General features: G+C 41.4%; 1 protein-coding gene across 1 annotated transcript in view; it reads right to left on the minus strand.

Moving 5' to 3' along the window:
- ADAMTS18 (ADAM metallopeptidase with thrombospondin type 1 motif 18) overlaps positions 1 to 17184 on the minus strand; it is a 425082-nt gene that overhangs the window by 42629 nt on the left and 365269 nt on the right. The window contains exons 17-21 of the mRNA XM_082438969.1: positions 13232 to 13380; positions 7163 to 7335; positions 3193 to 3323; positions 2254 to 2377; positions 1277 to 1521 (exon numbers count right to left, since the gene is read on the minus strand). Coding sequence (XP_082295095.1) covers positions 1277 to 1521; positions 2254 to 2377; positions 3193 to 3323; positions 7163 to 7335; positions 13232 to 13380 — 822 coding nt within the window. The remainder of the gene's footprint in view (positions 1 to 1276; positions 1522 to 2253; positions 2378 to 3192; positions 3324 to 7162; positions 7336 to 13231; positions 13381 to 17184) is intronic.

Raw genomic sequence — 17184 nt, forward strand, 5'->3', positions numbered from 1 at the left:
CCGCGTGCTGCAACTACTGAAGCCCGTACACCTAGAGCCCGTGCTCCACAACAAGAGAAGCCACCGCAATGAGAAGCCTGCACACCAGAATGAAGAGTAGCCCCTGCTCGCTGCAAATAGAGAAAGCCCGCGTGCAGCAACAAAGACCTAACACAGCCAAAAAAAAAAAAAAATGTATTTCATAGCAAAAATTAAAATAAAATAAAATAGGTCCCTTCAAGGGGGAAAAAAGTTATATGTAGTCATACTTTTAAACTATCTTTTTTTATTCATCTTCCTTAGTAAATGTTGAAGACTAGTACCTTAAATAATAATAATAGTTGAATTAAGCTTATGTTTCCTTGATTCCAGAAGAGCATAGCAGTATGACTGGACTGAGGGCAGATATCATACTCGTAGATGGAAAAGATCTGGACTCCAGTTCAACTCTGCTTTTTTCCTAGCTATGTGAGTCAGGCAAATCTTTTAACATTTCTTCACATTTCATTGCTTATTTTTCTGGCAAGTCAGTGAGGTAGGTTTTCTATCCCAATTTTGCAAGTGAGAAATTGAAACTCCACGTGACTAAAAGGAGCACCTGGTTACACAAGTCCTCAGTACACGGTGGCCACGACTTCTACACAACCTCAAGCAAATCACGTGCCTCTGAAAGCGCACGATCAGCCCCATTTTACAAACAGGAAAAAGCAAACCCAGAGGCGTGACGAGGACCAAAGAAAATGTACCCATGATAATTGCGTTACAGAGTCATTTGCAGACATGGTGGCTGCTTTTATGAACCTCATCATTACCCACTTATTATTTTTCTTCTTTTCTCACCTCTAAAGAAATGATAGCTTACAAAAGTAAGGTGGTTTGCTATGACTAAAACTTTCTTGACATCAAGCAAGTGTGCTCTCTGTTATATCACTCTGCCTCCTAGGCCAGTGGATCTATGTGACGAACAGCCACAACGGATGATCCCAGCAGCAGACACAGACAAACTGGAATCATGTAAAGACGATTCCTTGTGTATTCCTCAGCATTCAGAACAGCCAAGTGTACCCGTGAAAGGTTGGCATCTGCATGTGAAAATCAACACATTCTCTCCGGGACCCATTGGATCCCTGCCCTCTTCCCCCAAATGGAATTGCTGTCTTTTCCCCTTTGCATTTTGAGATTTAGTCTATTAGGAAACAAATTTGAACTAGGATTTTTTTTAAGCTAGCTCAAATCGGGGTCATCACTATAAATTCCGCAAGAGGCACTGAGAACTGAATAAAGAGAAGGGGCTTACTTCAAAGACCAGGGTCTCATTGGTGGGTCCCAGCGCGGACAGGCGTTCGGGGTGGTTGAAGGTGCGCTGGTACTCAAACACAGTCCCCGCGAAGGCGAACTCCCCCGGCCAGTCGATGCTCCAGCCCCCTGTGAGGTAATACTTGTGACTGAGGCTTCGGACGGCGAGGTAACTGGAGGATATCTGAAGCTCCTGGACCTCGATGCTGCGGGCGCCCGGTGGGATGGTGACAACCGGATAATATTCTAAGTGGAAAAGAACAGAATATTTCTGACATCCACATCGTGCATTGGAGATGGGCTCAGAGACAGGTAGTGGCCATTTTTACAGAGTGGGGTGTCTGATCATCAGCTGACATTCATTTCTACTCTTATGAAGTGAAAACACTCAGTTATTTCATTTTCCAAGTGGTAGGAATACCAGAGAGAGAAAATGGATGAACTTTTCCCAAGCACATGTGTGTGGACAGAAAACACTCTTCCCTTTTCCAGAACCACAAAGGCCATGCAACTCAAGGATGCTTTTTATTTTTAATCTACCTGGAAAAAACTTGGAGCCACCTATTCTCAACTGTGATGTGCAGAAGACAGGGCTCAAAGTTCAATTCTACTCAAGATAGTGAGAGAATTTCTTCGAATATTCATCTAACATTGTAAGTGTGGACCATCTAAGTTCCATAATACACTCTTTGTTTAACAAATGCACGTGGGGCATATGGTGGCCTGGTCAGAATATTGAAATTGCTAAGCAGAAAGGCGTTTGTTGAACACCCCTCTGGGATGTATGTATTGATGAAACTACTCACGTGAAAAACCCACCAATTCTCCCTTGCTCTTGCGTAAGCACCAAAAGCCACCATCTACTGTGTGTCAGATGAGTTAGTAAAAGGCTGAAGCGTACTTAGCATGACTTAAGTTTGTTCAGCAGCAAAGGGTGTGTCCCACCAATGACAGCACTGAATTTGCCGCATCACTTACCGTTCGCTTTGTGCTGGTTGAGGTACAGGCCTTTATAAAACTTGCAAGTTGAATTGTCACCTTTGCAAACACCACAGGCATCTGAAACTGCTTTAGAGCCAAGTTCATGATCACATCCCACTGGCTGTAACCAAAAAAAAAAAAAGGGAGAAAAATCAAAGATTAGAGAAGCCAGTAGCTTAGAATAACTAAGAGGTACATGGTTTTCCATATTTACTGAACATTAGGAAGGTAGGGCAGCTTTATGGTTAAAAGCAGAGTCTCAAGTTTGACTAGGCATTCAAATCCTTCCTCTGTCATTACTGGATGTAAGATTAGGTAAGTTACATAACTTACAGACATCTGTAAAACTGGAATGAAACGTCACAATTGCTACTAATGGGAGGGGAATTTATTCAGGCCAGCTCTACCAGTGAAACATAAAAATGCTGGGACACCACCCCCTTCCCCACCACGAACACACACACAACCCTTAAAAGATCACAGAGCTCACAATCAAATTAAGACAAAAGAGAAAGTGGATACAAGAAGAAAAAGAAAAACTAATCTGAAATAAACAGAAGTGCTATTTCCAAACACACTTATGAGGTTCTAATCACACAGTGAAAATACTTAGTGAACACAAAAGAAAAGTCTACTACTACTATTATTTACATTCTAATTGAATTTTTACAACTACTGTGTAAAGTAGGATATATCATCATCTCCATATGCGGAAAGAGTGAAAAGGAAATTCAAAACACTGGACGGGGGTCACGCAGAAACTAAGAGGGAATTTGGAGATAAAACTCACATCCAACTTGAAAATGGTACCCTCTTCCCCTACACCACCTGTTTTATCCAGACACAAGAATCTCTTGGAACACTTCTCACGCTATGCATTTGATAGGAGGCAACACAAGCATGACCGTATACCCCAAAGCAGAAATGTTCTCTTACTTCACAAATCCCATCAATGCAAACATCATTTTTGTGTGGGGAGCAAGGAGTTCCGTCTTTCACCTTGCTGGACATGGCAAAAAAGAATTCAAAGTTCTCAGCCTTGCAGTACAGCTTACACCGATCTTCCTCTAGAAGCAAAGAGATCAAAAGAGGTCATGGTCAAGAGGAAATCATAGGAAAATGACACGAGTAGCAAAAAGATGAGTTAAATTTAATTAGAAAGCTATTATGATCAAGATGGAAAATGTTACACACAGTTTTCGGGGGGGGGGGCGGTGTGTGTGCACGGGAGTGCCCGAGGGCAGATGTGTGTGGCTTTTAAAAATATGAATTCCTTTTAGTAATCCATATAAAGTCTGCTTTAACATTGATACATGAGAATTTTATTTTTCTAATCCTGAGTAAGAGCCATAATACACGTGACTGGTGGGTTGTGTCACTACCCTCCTTGGATGGTAGATATTTAAGGCTTTATAGGCCCTGAGGTCAGCCATTAACAATATGTAAATGAAGGACTATTGCCGTGTCCCAATAAACCGTTATTTTTAAAAAACGGGCCAGATTTGGCCCACAAGTCATAGTCTGCTGACTGTGATTTAGGACACAGATTATTTTACATATTTATTCAGTCTGTTAAGAGGGAAAATTCTAGGCACTTTGGAAAAAAGGCATATGGTCAATAATGTTTAGAAAACATATAGAAAAGAATCATATCATGAAAAGGAGGAGGAAGCAAACAAACTAAACATTAAGGCTAAAAAAATGTAATTTTTATTGATCATTAAGTCCCTGAGAAGTTTCTGGTATCACAGGCAAAAACAAAGAAGTATTATCTCTATAGAGCACTTGTTACCAGAAAGCAGTTATTGTGCCTATTTCTCCAACAGAAACAGTTCTTTTTTGGCCAGGAATTCCAGATGACGTTTCTCCTATGAGACCTGATGTGCGACTGTGTGATATCCCTGATAACAGTTTTACAACAAACGTGTAAACAGTTTGCAAACGGTTGTGCTTCATAAAACCTCTCAATAAAAGACAAAGTCAAAAATATGAAAGCAGTGAAATTATTATGGTCCAAATATGCAGCCATGTGGATGGATTCTATTTTTCTTTCTCACCTAGGAATTCTTTCTAATAGAAGTTTTATCTCACGCCTCCTACCCCGTGCATATGAGATTAGGGAGCTGGAAGACATGTTACCCTCTTTTTTCTCCCTCATTCCCAGGAATTAACAAGTTCTAGAAAGTTCAGTTTTTCCAGTACAGGTTCCTGGGAAAGTTTAGGAACTAGTCTATTAGAAAGAAACACAGAAGCTGAGGGGGGGATAAATTAGGAGTTTGGGATTAACAGATACACACTACTATATATAAACAGATAAATAGCAAGGTCCTACTCCATAGCACAGGGAAGTATACTCAATATCTTGTAATAACCTGTAATGGAAAAGAATCTGAAAAAGAATATATACATATATATATATACACACACACACACACACACACACACACACACAACTGAATCACTCTCCTGTACACCTGAAACTAACACAACATTGTAAATCAACTATACTTCAATTAAAAAAAAGAAACAAGAAGAAGAAAACTCATCACTGGAAGACAAAGACTGTCTACGTTTATGAATAAATTCTTCCCCTGATTTTTCCCTAACTGCATGAATGGCACAGACCTTCAAATCATGGTCAGTCTTTTCGATTTTAAATAAGTATCAAAAGGAGAAGAGGGAAGGATGAGAAGGCCTTAACTTTTCTGTCTCGCACTCTAGGATGTGCAACCCTAAGGCTGGGGTGTCTGTTTTTTATTCTTTATTTTTATTTTTTGGCCAAGCGGCATGTGGGATCTTAGTTCCCTGACCACGGACTGAACCCGTGCCCCCTGCAGTGGAAGCACAGAGTCTTAACCACTGGACCGCCAGGGAAGTCCCTGGGGTCTCTGTTTTATTCAATGTACTCGCCTCTGTATCTAGCAGAGTGTCTCCCAGGCAGTAAGTACTCAGTCAACATCTGTTGAGTGAATGAATGAAATGCCAGGCTCCCTACCTGGTAAAAACTGCAATAATATTAGTGAAAGAAATTTGAAATCAAAAACCATTTTATAAGTCACAAAGTTTATCTGCTTCACTTTCTCTTTATGTATTCAACCCACAACTTATCTAAAGAATGATAACAACAGATTCTGTGCACACTATATTTAAAGGAAGATGTGGGAAAGACCACGGATTATCCAAGAAGACAAAGCAAAGGAAGGACAAGAGAGTCTTGGAGAAAGAACCATAGATGAGAAACATGGAATTAGGGGCGAATACAGCCAAGAGAAAATAAGTCTGCAAGTGTCAGAACTGAGAGCAACTGTGGCTATTTGGCTATTAAATGTCCATGGGAACCTGCTGCATGGTACCCTTCCTACATAATTTCTTAGTTCCTGATAGAATGTCTCTAGTGATAGAGCACTCACTGCTCAGGATGGGACACGCTTCCATTAAGGACAGTTGATATTTATGTATTCATTTGTTCCAAAAGTTATAAGTATGTTCCAAGTGCTGGTCTGAGATGAGGAAGATACAAGCATACTCAAAACGGACAAAGGCTTCAACCCTGGGGAACCTAATAATTCTTGTGGGGAGAAAGATAATGAATAAATGCCAATACAATATCAGTTCTCGCACAAGAGCAATGAAGAATAAAGCAGGGCACACGATTCAGAAAATGACAGGAAGGAAGGTCTCTCTGAGGACACGGCCATAGGAATCATAGGAATTTCTGTGCATGTGAATAAATTCTGTTTTCAGAAGCAATTTCCAATAAATTGAAATCTCCCTCTGTTCAATCTCTCTTTGAATTTTTGAAGGTAACTAGTTTCTCTCCTACAGTCAACATCTGTCAGTCCCTCACTGCTTTCTCCTAAGACACAGATTTCAGAATTTTCATGTCGGTCCCAATTTGTGCTTTTAGACAAGCAGCTTTTGGACACAGAATTAGATTCACGCACCTGCAACGGCTGGGCTGCTGTTGAGCAAAGCTGTAGTACCATCCCCTTTGATTTGGAGATGTTACTTGTTATAACGATGTCTCTGATTACATTAGCTTCTTTTTAGTCACTGATTATATAGGTTCATTCTGAGCTTTCGCACAGAAGCAGCGCTCCATCTTATTTCCCGTGAATTATCGTTAAATTTGGTCTCTTCCCATTCTGCATATGTACACTTGGGATTCACGTTTATCCCTTTTCCAAAGGACGAGTGGATGAGTTTTGATAAAGCAAGTGAATGGAAAAAATGGAAAGGAAACAACCAAAATGGTGACAGCTTATTCTGCACAGGTAACACAAAGTACGTTAAATTTGGTACTTGTACTTCGTACATAGGGTAACTAAAATAAATTGTGATGCTGAACCAAAATCAAATCAAATCAACATAAAAGGTCAAATACAAGCCATTACTTTAAGGTATAATAAGTACCAAGAACTTAATACAGAGACATTTTTTATTCATGATGCGTGTGTGTGTGTGTGTGTGTACACTCTGCAAATAGGCCTTTCCATGCCTGTAATCATCTACCACCTCAGTTACCAAGCATGGTGTCTCTATGGGGCATATATGGTTTCATGAGTTTTCGTCTGGACAATTCATACCAATTTCAATTAACATCCCTGGGAGACTTAATTGCTGAAATGTCAAAGGTAAGTTTAGAAACATAAGTACATTCCAAACACATGAACTCTTCGACTTATACGTGTGGGAGGAAAGGGGTGTCTTGTGAAAAAAAAAAAAAGTGTGGAAAAATAAACAAAACCTAAAGAAGTGAATGAAAAACTGGGCCAGGACGGGTCTGGGGAATGAAAGGGAAACATGGAAACTTTTTTACACAGGCAGCAATTTCTTCTGTGTCGTTCATTCACGTTACTGTTCACATAGAGACATATTTGTTTGAGGTTCGTAGAGACCAAATTACCTGCCACTTTCGTATAGGGTTTCCACTGGTAGAACCATCCACGGAAAGGTTTGCTGTTATATTCTGCACACTGCTGGGCTCGAAAATCCAAGCTGTTTTCATTACAAGGGTTAATATTGCACAGCTGATATACACGGCTGGAGCCATGACAGAACTTGCCACCATACTGAGGCCTAAAAAGAAAATTAAAGATCTTCAATACTAGCAATCAAAAGGCTATTAGTCACAGGCAGTAATATAAGGAGGGACAATCAAGATGATCATGGTCACAGTGTATGCAGTGTATACCGTCCATTACAAAAATGCAAATATGTAGCCTACTACCCTTATGTCCCAACCCTTCTTATACCCATGGCAGACATAACTAATCAATCAAGGATTTTTCTTTTTCTTTGCTTTCTTTTCTCGACATAGCCCTTGGGTAGCCACTACCACTGCTCATCAATCGCCATGTTAGACCAAACTTACTTGCCACCTCTGAGCCAATTTTTACATTCTGGCGATTTCCATAAAGACTGATGAAGGCATATTCTTGACACTCATCCTATCACCTCATGTGTTAGGGCAATCTGTAAACACACCTAAATGTTCTTGTGAATGTAGATGTGTGCTTGTGTGCTACACATGCAAACACACACGCCCCCTTTGTTGGCATCAAAGCTCTTCCAACGCAGACCCAACTCCTCCCCAGCTTGTCTCCCATCTCTGACCACTCCCATAATCTTCCTACAACTTGCCATGCACCTGCTGTGATGTAGGACAGCGGTCCCCAACCTTTTTGGCACCAGGCGCCAGTTTCGTGGAAGACAATTTTTCCAGGAACCGGGGTGGGGGGTGGACGGCAGGGGATGGTTCAGGAGGCAATGCGAGCCATGGGGAGAGGCAGATGAAGCTTCGCGCCCTCACCCGCCACTCACCTCTTGCTGTGCGGCCCGATTCCTAACAGGCCGTAGACCGGTACCAGTCCGCAGCCCGGGGGCTGGGGACCCCTGATGTAGAAGGTCAGTCAGGACACTGAGGATATTACATGCCATATTTTCCAATCCAGCTTTGTCAGTCACTGAGCTGATAGTTTGATGACTGTCAGACTCACGTGTGCTTTATTCTAACTGATTCTAAACTCTGGGGGAAAAACATGTCCTTGTTTTCATCTGCATAATCACTTTTTAACGTTGCAGGTGGCCTGCTCCTTTCCTGCCAAGCACAATGGGAAATGGATTTCCAGAGTGGGGAATCCCATTAGAACATAAATAATTATGACCTAATGGCAAGCTCTTTAAGATCTTGCTAGGCAGACTGCAAAAACCAGAAAGCAAAATAAAAAGGAGTGTCACCACACTGAAAGTTACCAGTGACATCTTACCCAGCTTACTCCTGGCACAAAGCAATTGCTTCTTTTCACTCCCACTTTTTTTGTAGTTCTCTCCTAAGGCTAAAACCCAACTACGGATCACCTCGTACAAAAGCTCAAGGCAAACATGTAACATGAAAGAAGGCTCCAAGTTAATAAATTTCTGTGATTAAAATTCCTTGTCTCTTTAGGAAGCACAAGAATGCTATAAAACACCCCTGGATTTGCTTCAGCATATTTTATCAAATTCTCCTATGCTAAAATGGATTCAACAGAAACGGGAAGTGTCACACCGCCAGAATGAGATTTTTAAGCTATTTCAAAACATTCTGGAACAACTACTAAAACACTCAGCAGTCACTGTGCTAGATTAAATCCCTGAAGACTTCTTAAATCATTATCCGAAAAGCATTTAGAAAAACCTTAAAGTGCCTTATGAGAGCCTTACTCTATTCCTGGTCATCTTTATAAGTCATAATTAAAATCTTCTCAGTGCAAGCCTTTCTGGTCGGAGATTTTACAAATAAGCTTCATTTAGACTACTCAGATTCAATAGAGTGAAAGAGGACCACGTGTGACTTCTTCAACTCAGGAACTGTAACATGGGAAAGACCTCAAAACTCATATAGCCATCCCCTCATTTTATAGATGAAGTGAAAAACGGCAAATAGAGCTTCCAAAATGTGCTCAGTGAAGGTCACATGTCTAGAAAGAGCCAGAACAGAGCTCAACCTCATACCTTTGGGCTCTCTTGGATGCTGGTCCTGCTCTGCCATGCATGCATTTAACTGAGTTAGGCTAGAGGGGTGGGGCATGAGAAGACCAAGAGGGAGACAGTGTCGTCCAGTGGTTAGGGAGCTGGCCTTGGCCACTGAAGCAGACCTGAATTGAGACAGTCTCTGCTCTTTCCCAGCTTAACTTTAGGCAATTTTAGTTAACCACCTAATCTGTAAAATGAGGACAGCTGTGACGATTACCTGAGATAATGTTGGTAAAGAATTTAGGGCAGAGTCTACAGCCTGCCTAGCACAAATAAATTGTAACTATTTTAAAGTGCTTTCTACTTTTAATGACTGGCAAGAATTTGGACTTTGCCATCAAATCCTCAATTACAGATACATTTTTTTCTGCAGCTTTGAACATGAATATTAGGATAAATTAACAGAAAATTCTACCATGATGTCCCTAGGTACAATGAGTTCTTTACCATTAAAAACAAAAACAAAAACAGAAAACAAGTATCTAGGCTCCTGATTTTTTCTTTGTATTAAGCTACTATAAAGTATACCCATATTTGCTTCTGCATAATTTACCAAGTCCTGACTACAAATGGTTATTGTTGGCTGACTGGCTGATCACATATACATATATACACACATATATATTTATACACACATATATTTACATATATATGATTTACATACACACACGGACACGTATACATAAATAAAATTCCTGGGCCCTCTGCAGGCTTTCTCAATAAAAATACATGATGAGGAATATCAAGTAATCAGTGTTTTTTAAAGCACACTTGGTGATTCTGATAATCAGCTGAGCCCGGAATTTACTGGTTGAAAAATGGGCCAGAGATATGATTCAATGATTATCCTGGCACTGTGACTCCAGTGGTATGACATTCTTTCTCAAATCGACTCATGTTTTAGGAGAGTTCTAGAATGCCTTAGCAAGTTTACTTATCACTATTTCAATTTTACTATTTGAATTTTCACTATTAATTTTCTTGAACAGAGTGTATAGGCATTTCACGAGGCTCTCTTCCAGGGACCCAGACAAAATGTTCGCTGTAAGGATTAAGACAGTGGGATCTTGGTCTGACTCTCCCATGTCCAGCTTGGTGACCCGAGCAAGAGCTGCTCCTCTGAATGGGACCGTCTGTCTCCCCTGGCTACCCATTTGCAAAAGAACTAGATGAAACAACAGGTTTCAGCTCATGTATCTGTTTTAACCTGATTGGGAGCAAATGCCTGGAGAAATCTTTTGAGAAGGCTCCTGAGGCATAGTGGGGACCAGCGGAAGATAGGGGCCTTTGATCAATTAAAAGGGTCTGTCACAGACATGGGACGAGGAAGAAGGACCATATGTGCCAGGTACTGGCCATTCCAGAACCAGATAACCTTTCAATTCTTTTGAAGCTGAGAAGTTGGATAAATCCATGACCCAACCAGAAATAATTCATTTTTTATGAAACAAACTATGTTCTGAGAAAACCATCATTACTGTGCAATGAAAAGCTCACATTGCTTTTCATGTGAAAAACTGAAATGGTTAGGCTGACCTGAACAGACCAAATGTTTAAACTGAAGCAAGCGAGAAATAAGTAACTTGAAAGAGGGAGAAAAAAACAGCTTTACGATAACAATGGGAAATAATGGAGCACTGATTCGATTGTCTTGAAGCAGCCGATCACTGACTTGTTTTATGTGTGACTTCGTGCATAATTAAACAGAATTCTGATGAGCCTTAATCTTGTTTAAAATGATAAAACTGCACCACGTGGAACTACTCGAGTGATTAATTCTTTTATAGGCATCTCTAAAGTTACAGTGTGCTCTTTCCATGAACAAGCTCTACTATAATGAGTGTTCTCAATCCCACAGATATGAGAGAGGTTTTAATTTAAATCTCAGGGGCGTCATTCATGCACTTCACCAGCAGAGTTATTAAATTAGGTAATCTCTTTCTTTCTTGGGAAAGTAGCGAGATTGTAAAAATGCTGCGATGTATGAAAACCAGATCCATGAAATACGCTGCAAAAATGAAAAGTAATACAATGATTTTAACAATTCTAACCAAGACACGGGCTACATTCAAAGTATGAGGGGGGTGTTTTTAATAATCTGGTATAAACTGCAAATATATCACAAGCCTCCCTACCATTAGACCTAGTTCTTGGGTCTGATTAGAGCAGATCATCTCAGCTGGGAATGACTTTGCCCCCTACAGGATGCTTGGCCAAGTCTGGAGATATTTTCATTGCCGTAACTTGGAGGTTGGGGGGAGGGGGAGTCAGCCTACTGGCATCGAGTGGGTAGAGGTCAGGATTGCTACTCAACACCCTGCCACATACAGGACAAACCCCCAAAACAAAAAATGTTCAGCCTAAAATGTTAAGAGTGCCAAAGCTGAGCGATCCTAGATCAGCCTGAGATATTGCAAGCACCTAACAAACCACGGGCAAAGCATCTCCAAACCTTCCCTTACATTTTGGAACAAACTGGCCTCTTGATCCAGCTCAGATGAAGTACTATTTGTCTTTTCAAAAATTTCCTTTTGCTCTCATTTCATTATTTATTTAAATTTGCAATCCACCAAACATGTATGCAATGCTTGCCATGTGCCAGGCAATTCTGAAAAGCCCTTTACAGGTACCAGCTCAGTTGAGGTAGGTCCCATTATTATCTCCTTTTTTATAAATGAGGGACCCAGAGCAGGGAGGGTTAGCTGTCCAAGGCCGCCTAGCAAGGAAGGGGTGGACCAGGAGGCCCACTTGGGTTCCTGGGCTTGAGAGTCTCTGTTCTCAACCTCCATGCTATGCCACCAACCGAATCGTGTGGTAAAATTAAATCCACTAGTTTTTCAGGGTCCCATCAGTTCCTTCTCACCCCCATAGCCTTCTCCAAAGTCCAATTTCATCAGGAAGGCCTCTGCCCGCTGCCTCTGAGGACTGACCCTCTGTTACCCGTGTTCCTGGCGAGCTTAGGATGAGGATGAAGAAAACCACATGGACCCCAGAACCTTTTGCCGAATGCCCACTTGATGCTCCCCAGTGTGCCGGGAATTCTACAGACACAATCTCTAATCCCCCCAGACCATGTGAGGTGGGCGCTGTCATCTCCATTTTATACATAAACCCAACCTCCAAGTTCAAGCCATCTTCCCAAAGCCACACAATTAATAAGTGACAGAACCACTTATGTGGAGTCATATCTTTCCATCTCCAAGTTCTGAGCTCTTTCGACATCACCACTCCAGTCAGGAAATGTACATCTCACACTTGTTTCACATGCGAATTAGAGCAGATAAAAGCAACCTAAAACCACCTTCATTTCACAGAGCACAGAGGGCAGCTCAGAATCCCAGGACCACCAGATCAGATGGTGCCCACAAGCCAATCTCAACCCAGGGATGTTTTGATTAGCCCTCCCAGCATTTTATTTTTCTAAAGAAAATTGAATTTGTTGTCAATATTTTAAAAATTGGGAAATTTCACACAACACTTTTTCGGATTTCTGGTTTCTCTCGAAAAGTCAGGCTGATCTGTCAACACATGTTGATGTACATTCCTGTAAGGCAAAAATCAGCATACTTTCTCCAGTTCATCAGTTTGCAAAACACACACACACACACACACACACACATACAGAGTCTACCAGCCAAGCTTCTCTGTTCTACAACATCCCAGGCATGCAGCTCTAATTTAGATGCAGAAAGTAATTCACACCATTACTGGAGTCCGTGATAACAGAGTCACACAGAGAATAACTCCTTTGCTCTTTTGAGGTTTCTGCCCATCATACCTCCCCCAGTGCATACAGCCTTTATATACAAGCAGTAAAACCCTCATTCGTTGATTGCTATTAAGCAGATGGAAGAAAACTACACTTAAAAACAGGTATAAACAAGACAGACAAATATGCAATAGGTAACAGGCTGAAGGTTCATGCCTTAGAAATACTGACTTTGCGTCGGAGCCTTACTTGGGGTTATTGCAGTGTCTCTCCTGATACCTCACGCCTCCACCACACGTTCGGGAACACTCTGACCACTTCGACCAGGCGGACCACTGGCCATGGATGGGCCGAGGCCCGTGCTCCCCAAACTTGACACACTGGCCTTGCCGACACCACTGTGAAAAGAACGTGTGACTTTCAGAGACCACCTGGGACAGCACGTGCAGATGCCTTGATAGTATCCCTTTCGCTGGCTGTGCTTACACACCGGTACCCTGACTTCGCCACGTGCATTTTGAAAGGCTGACATCTAGGGAGAAGGGGCATTTGTCACCAAAAGGCTGAGTATGACAGGCTTTGTGAGCTGTCCAGGTGACACGTTCAGATAAGGATCCACCCTACCGCCTACGGAGGCAGCGCAGACACGACGGCGAGCCTCCCTTGACATTTAGAAACAATGGGGCTCAGAGAACCCTTGGGCTCATTTTTCTTCCAGGAGAATCAGGTTTTCAGATATGAACACAGAATTTATCACGATTATCACATCCGAAAGACAGATATAAGTATGCATACGTTTTTGTTTCAAATCATCCCTATAGAGCATTTCTGTTGAAACCGAGTAGCTTTCAGGCTACACAAATTGTGTTTTTAGGTAACACCTTTGCCCTTCTGTGTGAAAGGTCCCTGTGTCAGACCCTCTGATGACTTTGAGCTGAGTGTCTTTTCTGAATCAGCTCTGGGTCTCTCGTGTGCTGGTGATCTGCTCAGTCCAAGAACTGTTTTCTGTGCTGACCTTTCCATTTGAGTTCTCCTTTGCCATCCGGTCCAGTTCTGCGGGTCACCTCTGTCCTCTGGGCTTTCACTCACCGCTGGGAGTGCTTTCTTTTTTCCCCCTGCGGCGCTTTTATTACGAGCAAGTTCTGCATGACTTAGAGCATAATTGCACACTTGCCTAAAAGCCTCTGCAATTAGATCCAAAGGGTTGGGGTTTGGATCGTGCCAGGTTCTGCCAAGGAGTGGGGATCGGTTACAGAATTACGGGGAGTTGGTTTTGCGTTCAAATCTCCACTTTTCCCCCGTGATACACTTGGCTTCGTGGCGGTTTGTTGTGAGGCTTGGTTGCTAGTGCGCTTTGACTAGGTCAAGAGACGGCTTCCTTCCTTCAGCTTCTTGCCATGTGCTGATGAATTCTTCTGTTTTCCATTTTTCTTTTCCCTGGATTAATTGCTACTTCAGAGTTTGCATTAAATCATATAACGTTGTTGAGAACTTTGACGGGGGAAGCAATGGGTCATTTGAAGATTTTGTCAACCCTAAGCACGAACCTGAATCTTCCCCACCAAGAATGGCTGCGTCTCTCAGGCACTGAGCTCAGTGGCTGAGACAAAATAACAAGAGCCAATAATAACAACAACAACAGCTACAGTTTATTAAGTTGCTTCTCTGTGTGCACACAGTGGTGCTGGGGGGAAGATGGGGGAAAACTTCATATGCAGTATCTAACATAACCTTCACAAAGCACGTCGCAGTTAATAACTATTTTCTGAGTGAGAGAAATATAGCAAAGAAATACTAACTTGCTCAGAGTCAAACTACCCAACTAGCTACACAACCAGCTGAGACCAGGTTTAAACTCAGTAGCCTGAGGACGTATTTACTACTCACCTCGGAGGCAAATGACTGGCCAATGCATCTTAACTCGAATTTTTTTTATTTTTTAGAAATATGGTTTTGAGATCTGTTCCGATCCTTCAACTAGTTTGCCTTTCTTTTATTTCAGTATTCATCCTAGTATCAAGTTAAGCTGCTCAGAGATTTGTCTCCTCTGGCGTTTTTAATCAGTAGAGAAATCAGGGATACATAGGAATATACACACATACATGCACGATCTGCGTGTTTATTACATATAAAACGTAATACATAAGATATATACATATATAGTTATATGGATCTATTCATATATACTTCTATCACTGCTTCTAATTTCAAATTAAATGGCCATGACTTGGGCAAATACCTTTTATAATAGACAGCAAGCACAAACCTTTCTTTCCTCGTACACATAACCTAGATAGAAGTATGAGACTTTCATATCCTCACATGTTTACCCAGTATTCGTGGCACAAATACCACTGAAGGACCAGCGAGAAGGGGGCAGGGAGGATTCAGGTGGGTTTCAGTTACAATGAAAGAAAGAAACAAAACATGGGGTGACTGCTGCTCTACAAGACATGGCCCTGGCCTCATGGAGTTTACAGTCTAATGAATAGCCAATTACATCCCTTAGGGAAAGAAGACTCCAAGAACCATATCTATGAGTGCAGTGTAATTATACTAGAGTGAAGCTGGGTGGAAGTTACCAGAATGCTCTCAACTGAGGGTGACCTTACAGGTAAGGGCTTTTCCACAGTTTATTATATAACCATAGTCTGGTGTTTCAAAATAGTGAGATGGGGGGAGTGGTCTAAGGACATCTATTTTCTCATTTCTGGCTTGATTAATCTCATGCTATATTAACTGAAGTCTAATCCAGAAGCAGTTTAGTCCCTGTTGAACTAGATCCTGGGTGTATTTACATAACAGACCTTAGATCTATGCCATTTATCACTTATTTTCCTCATTTACTATATAAATCTTTTCTCGTACATCCCTCCCATGTTTAATGCTGTTGCTTTCTTAATGAAAGAATGCCCACTAATCCTCAAGTTGCAAGTTCTAAACTTTGACACTCCAAAAATAAAAATGATGTGAGCAGTACTTACATATTCAATTAATTCATTGTTTTGTATCATCACAGCTAAAACACCCTTCTGCACATTTTCACTGAGAATCCTTACTGAGATTTCCTAAGACCAGGACATCTGATTAAAAATCGCATACGACGCTTCAATTTTTTAAATGTTTATTTTCTTTAAAATAAAAAGAGTTAAAAAATAAAATCTTTTTAGAGGTATTGAAGAAATGCCTTAACAAATAGCAGAAAGCATCTTCTGAATATTCATTTATTTCGTGTGTCTGTGTCTTTGCCTTTATTGCTGGTCTCTTCCAAAAAGTCTCTCTTTCACCCAACTGAAGAACTTCAAATTCAAATTCCAACAGCCATCTTGGGGCACCCATTCATCGCAGTTTATTCTAAGTGCACACCTATTTCCAAGCAGGATTCATCTCTTATTCACTTGGGCTTCGATAGCAGCTACGCGCTTCAAGAAGATGTGTTTAAAAAGAACCAAAGTTATTGGCTTCTGTGCAGTTTCCCCCACTGGACTGTAAATGTTTGAAGAGATAAAATGGAGTTTTATTTATCTCTGTAGATATTTCACCGATATCTAGTGGTCAAGAAATGATGATGGAATTGAATTCAAGTTAAGTGGCCAATTCTTTTCTACAGGCTTGGCTGTCTCAAGAGAGCCAATGGCAGAGACCGAAAAACATGCAATATCTCCAGCTCTCTCATTGTTCACAGCTTCTCTGTCATGGTCTTGCAAAGTTACGCCCCAAATCTGGATCATTTCACTGGGACCTCAAGTGTATCTTCCCCTCCAGACTCTACTGGGAGAGGGGAAGAAAAATAGAAGCTCATATATGAGAGTGCTTCCTTCAAAACACAGAAATCTCCCATAATCTTCCGTAATAGAAATGGTTCTTAGGGTTGAAGATAATTGCAAGCGAAAAGACTTTCTGTACAACCTAGATGGAGATGCAGCTTGCCCCTCAAGAGATGTTGCTATAAGGGACAGGATGCTGCGATCGGGCATGTCAGAAGCTCAATGACTGGTCCTGTGAGGTGCATCACAGAGGCTTTGTATGGAGGCACAGTTCTTCCTTTGCTACTAAAGGAAATATCTGCTTCCCAAGGCTTGTCTACACTGAATCAAGTTTAAAAAGCAAACAGTAAACAATGAAACCCTCCAGCTCATTGAACTAGAAACATGTGAACCCAAGCCTCCATCTAAAAATGGAAAACAAAGGCAAAAGGAAAG

The sequence above is a fragment of the Balaenoptera physalus genome (assembly GCF_965194825.1).
Source record: "Balaenoptera physalus genome assembly, chromosome: 19".
NCBI lineage: Eukaryota > Metazoa > Chordata > Mammalia > Artiodactyla > Balaenopteridae > Balaenoptera > Balaenoptera physalus.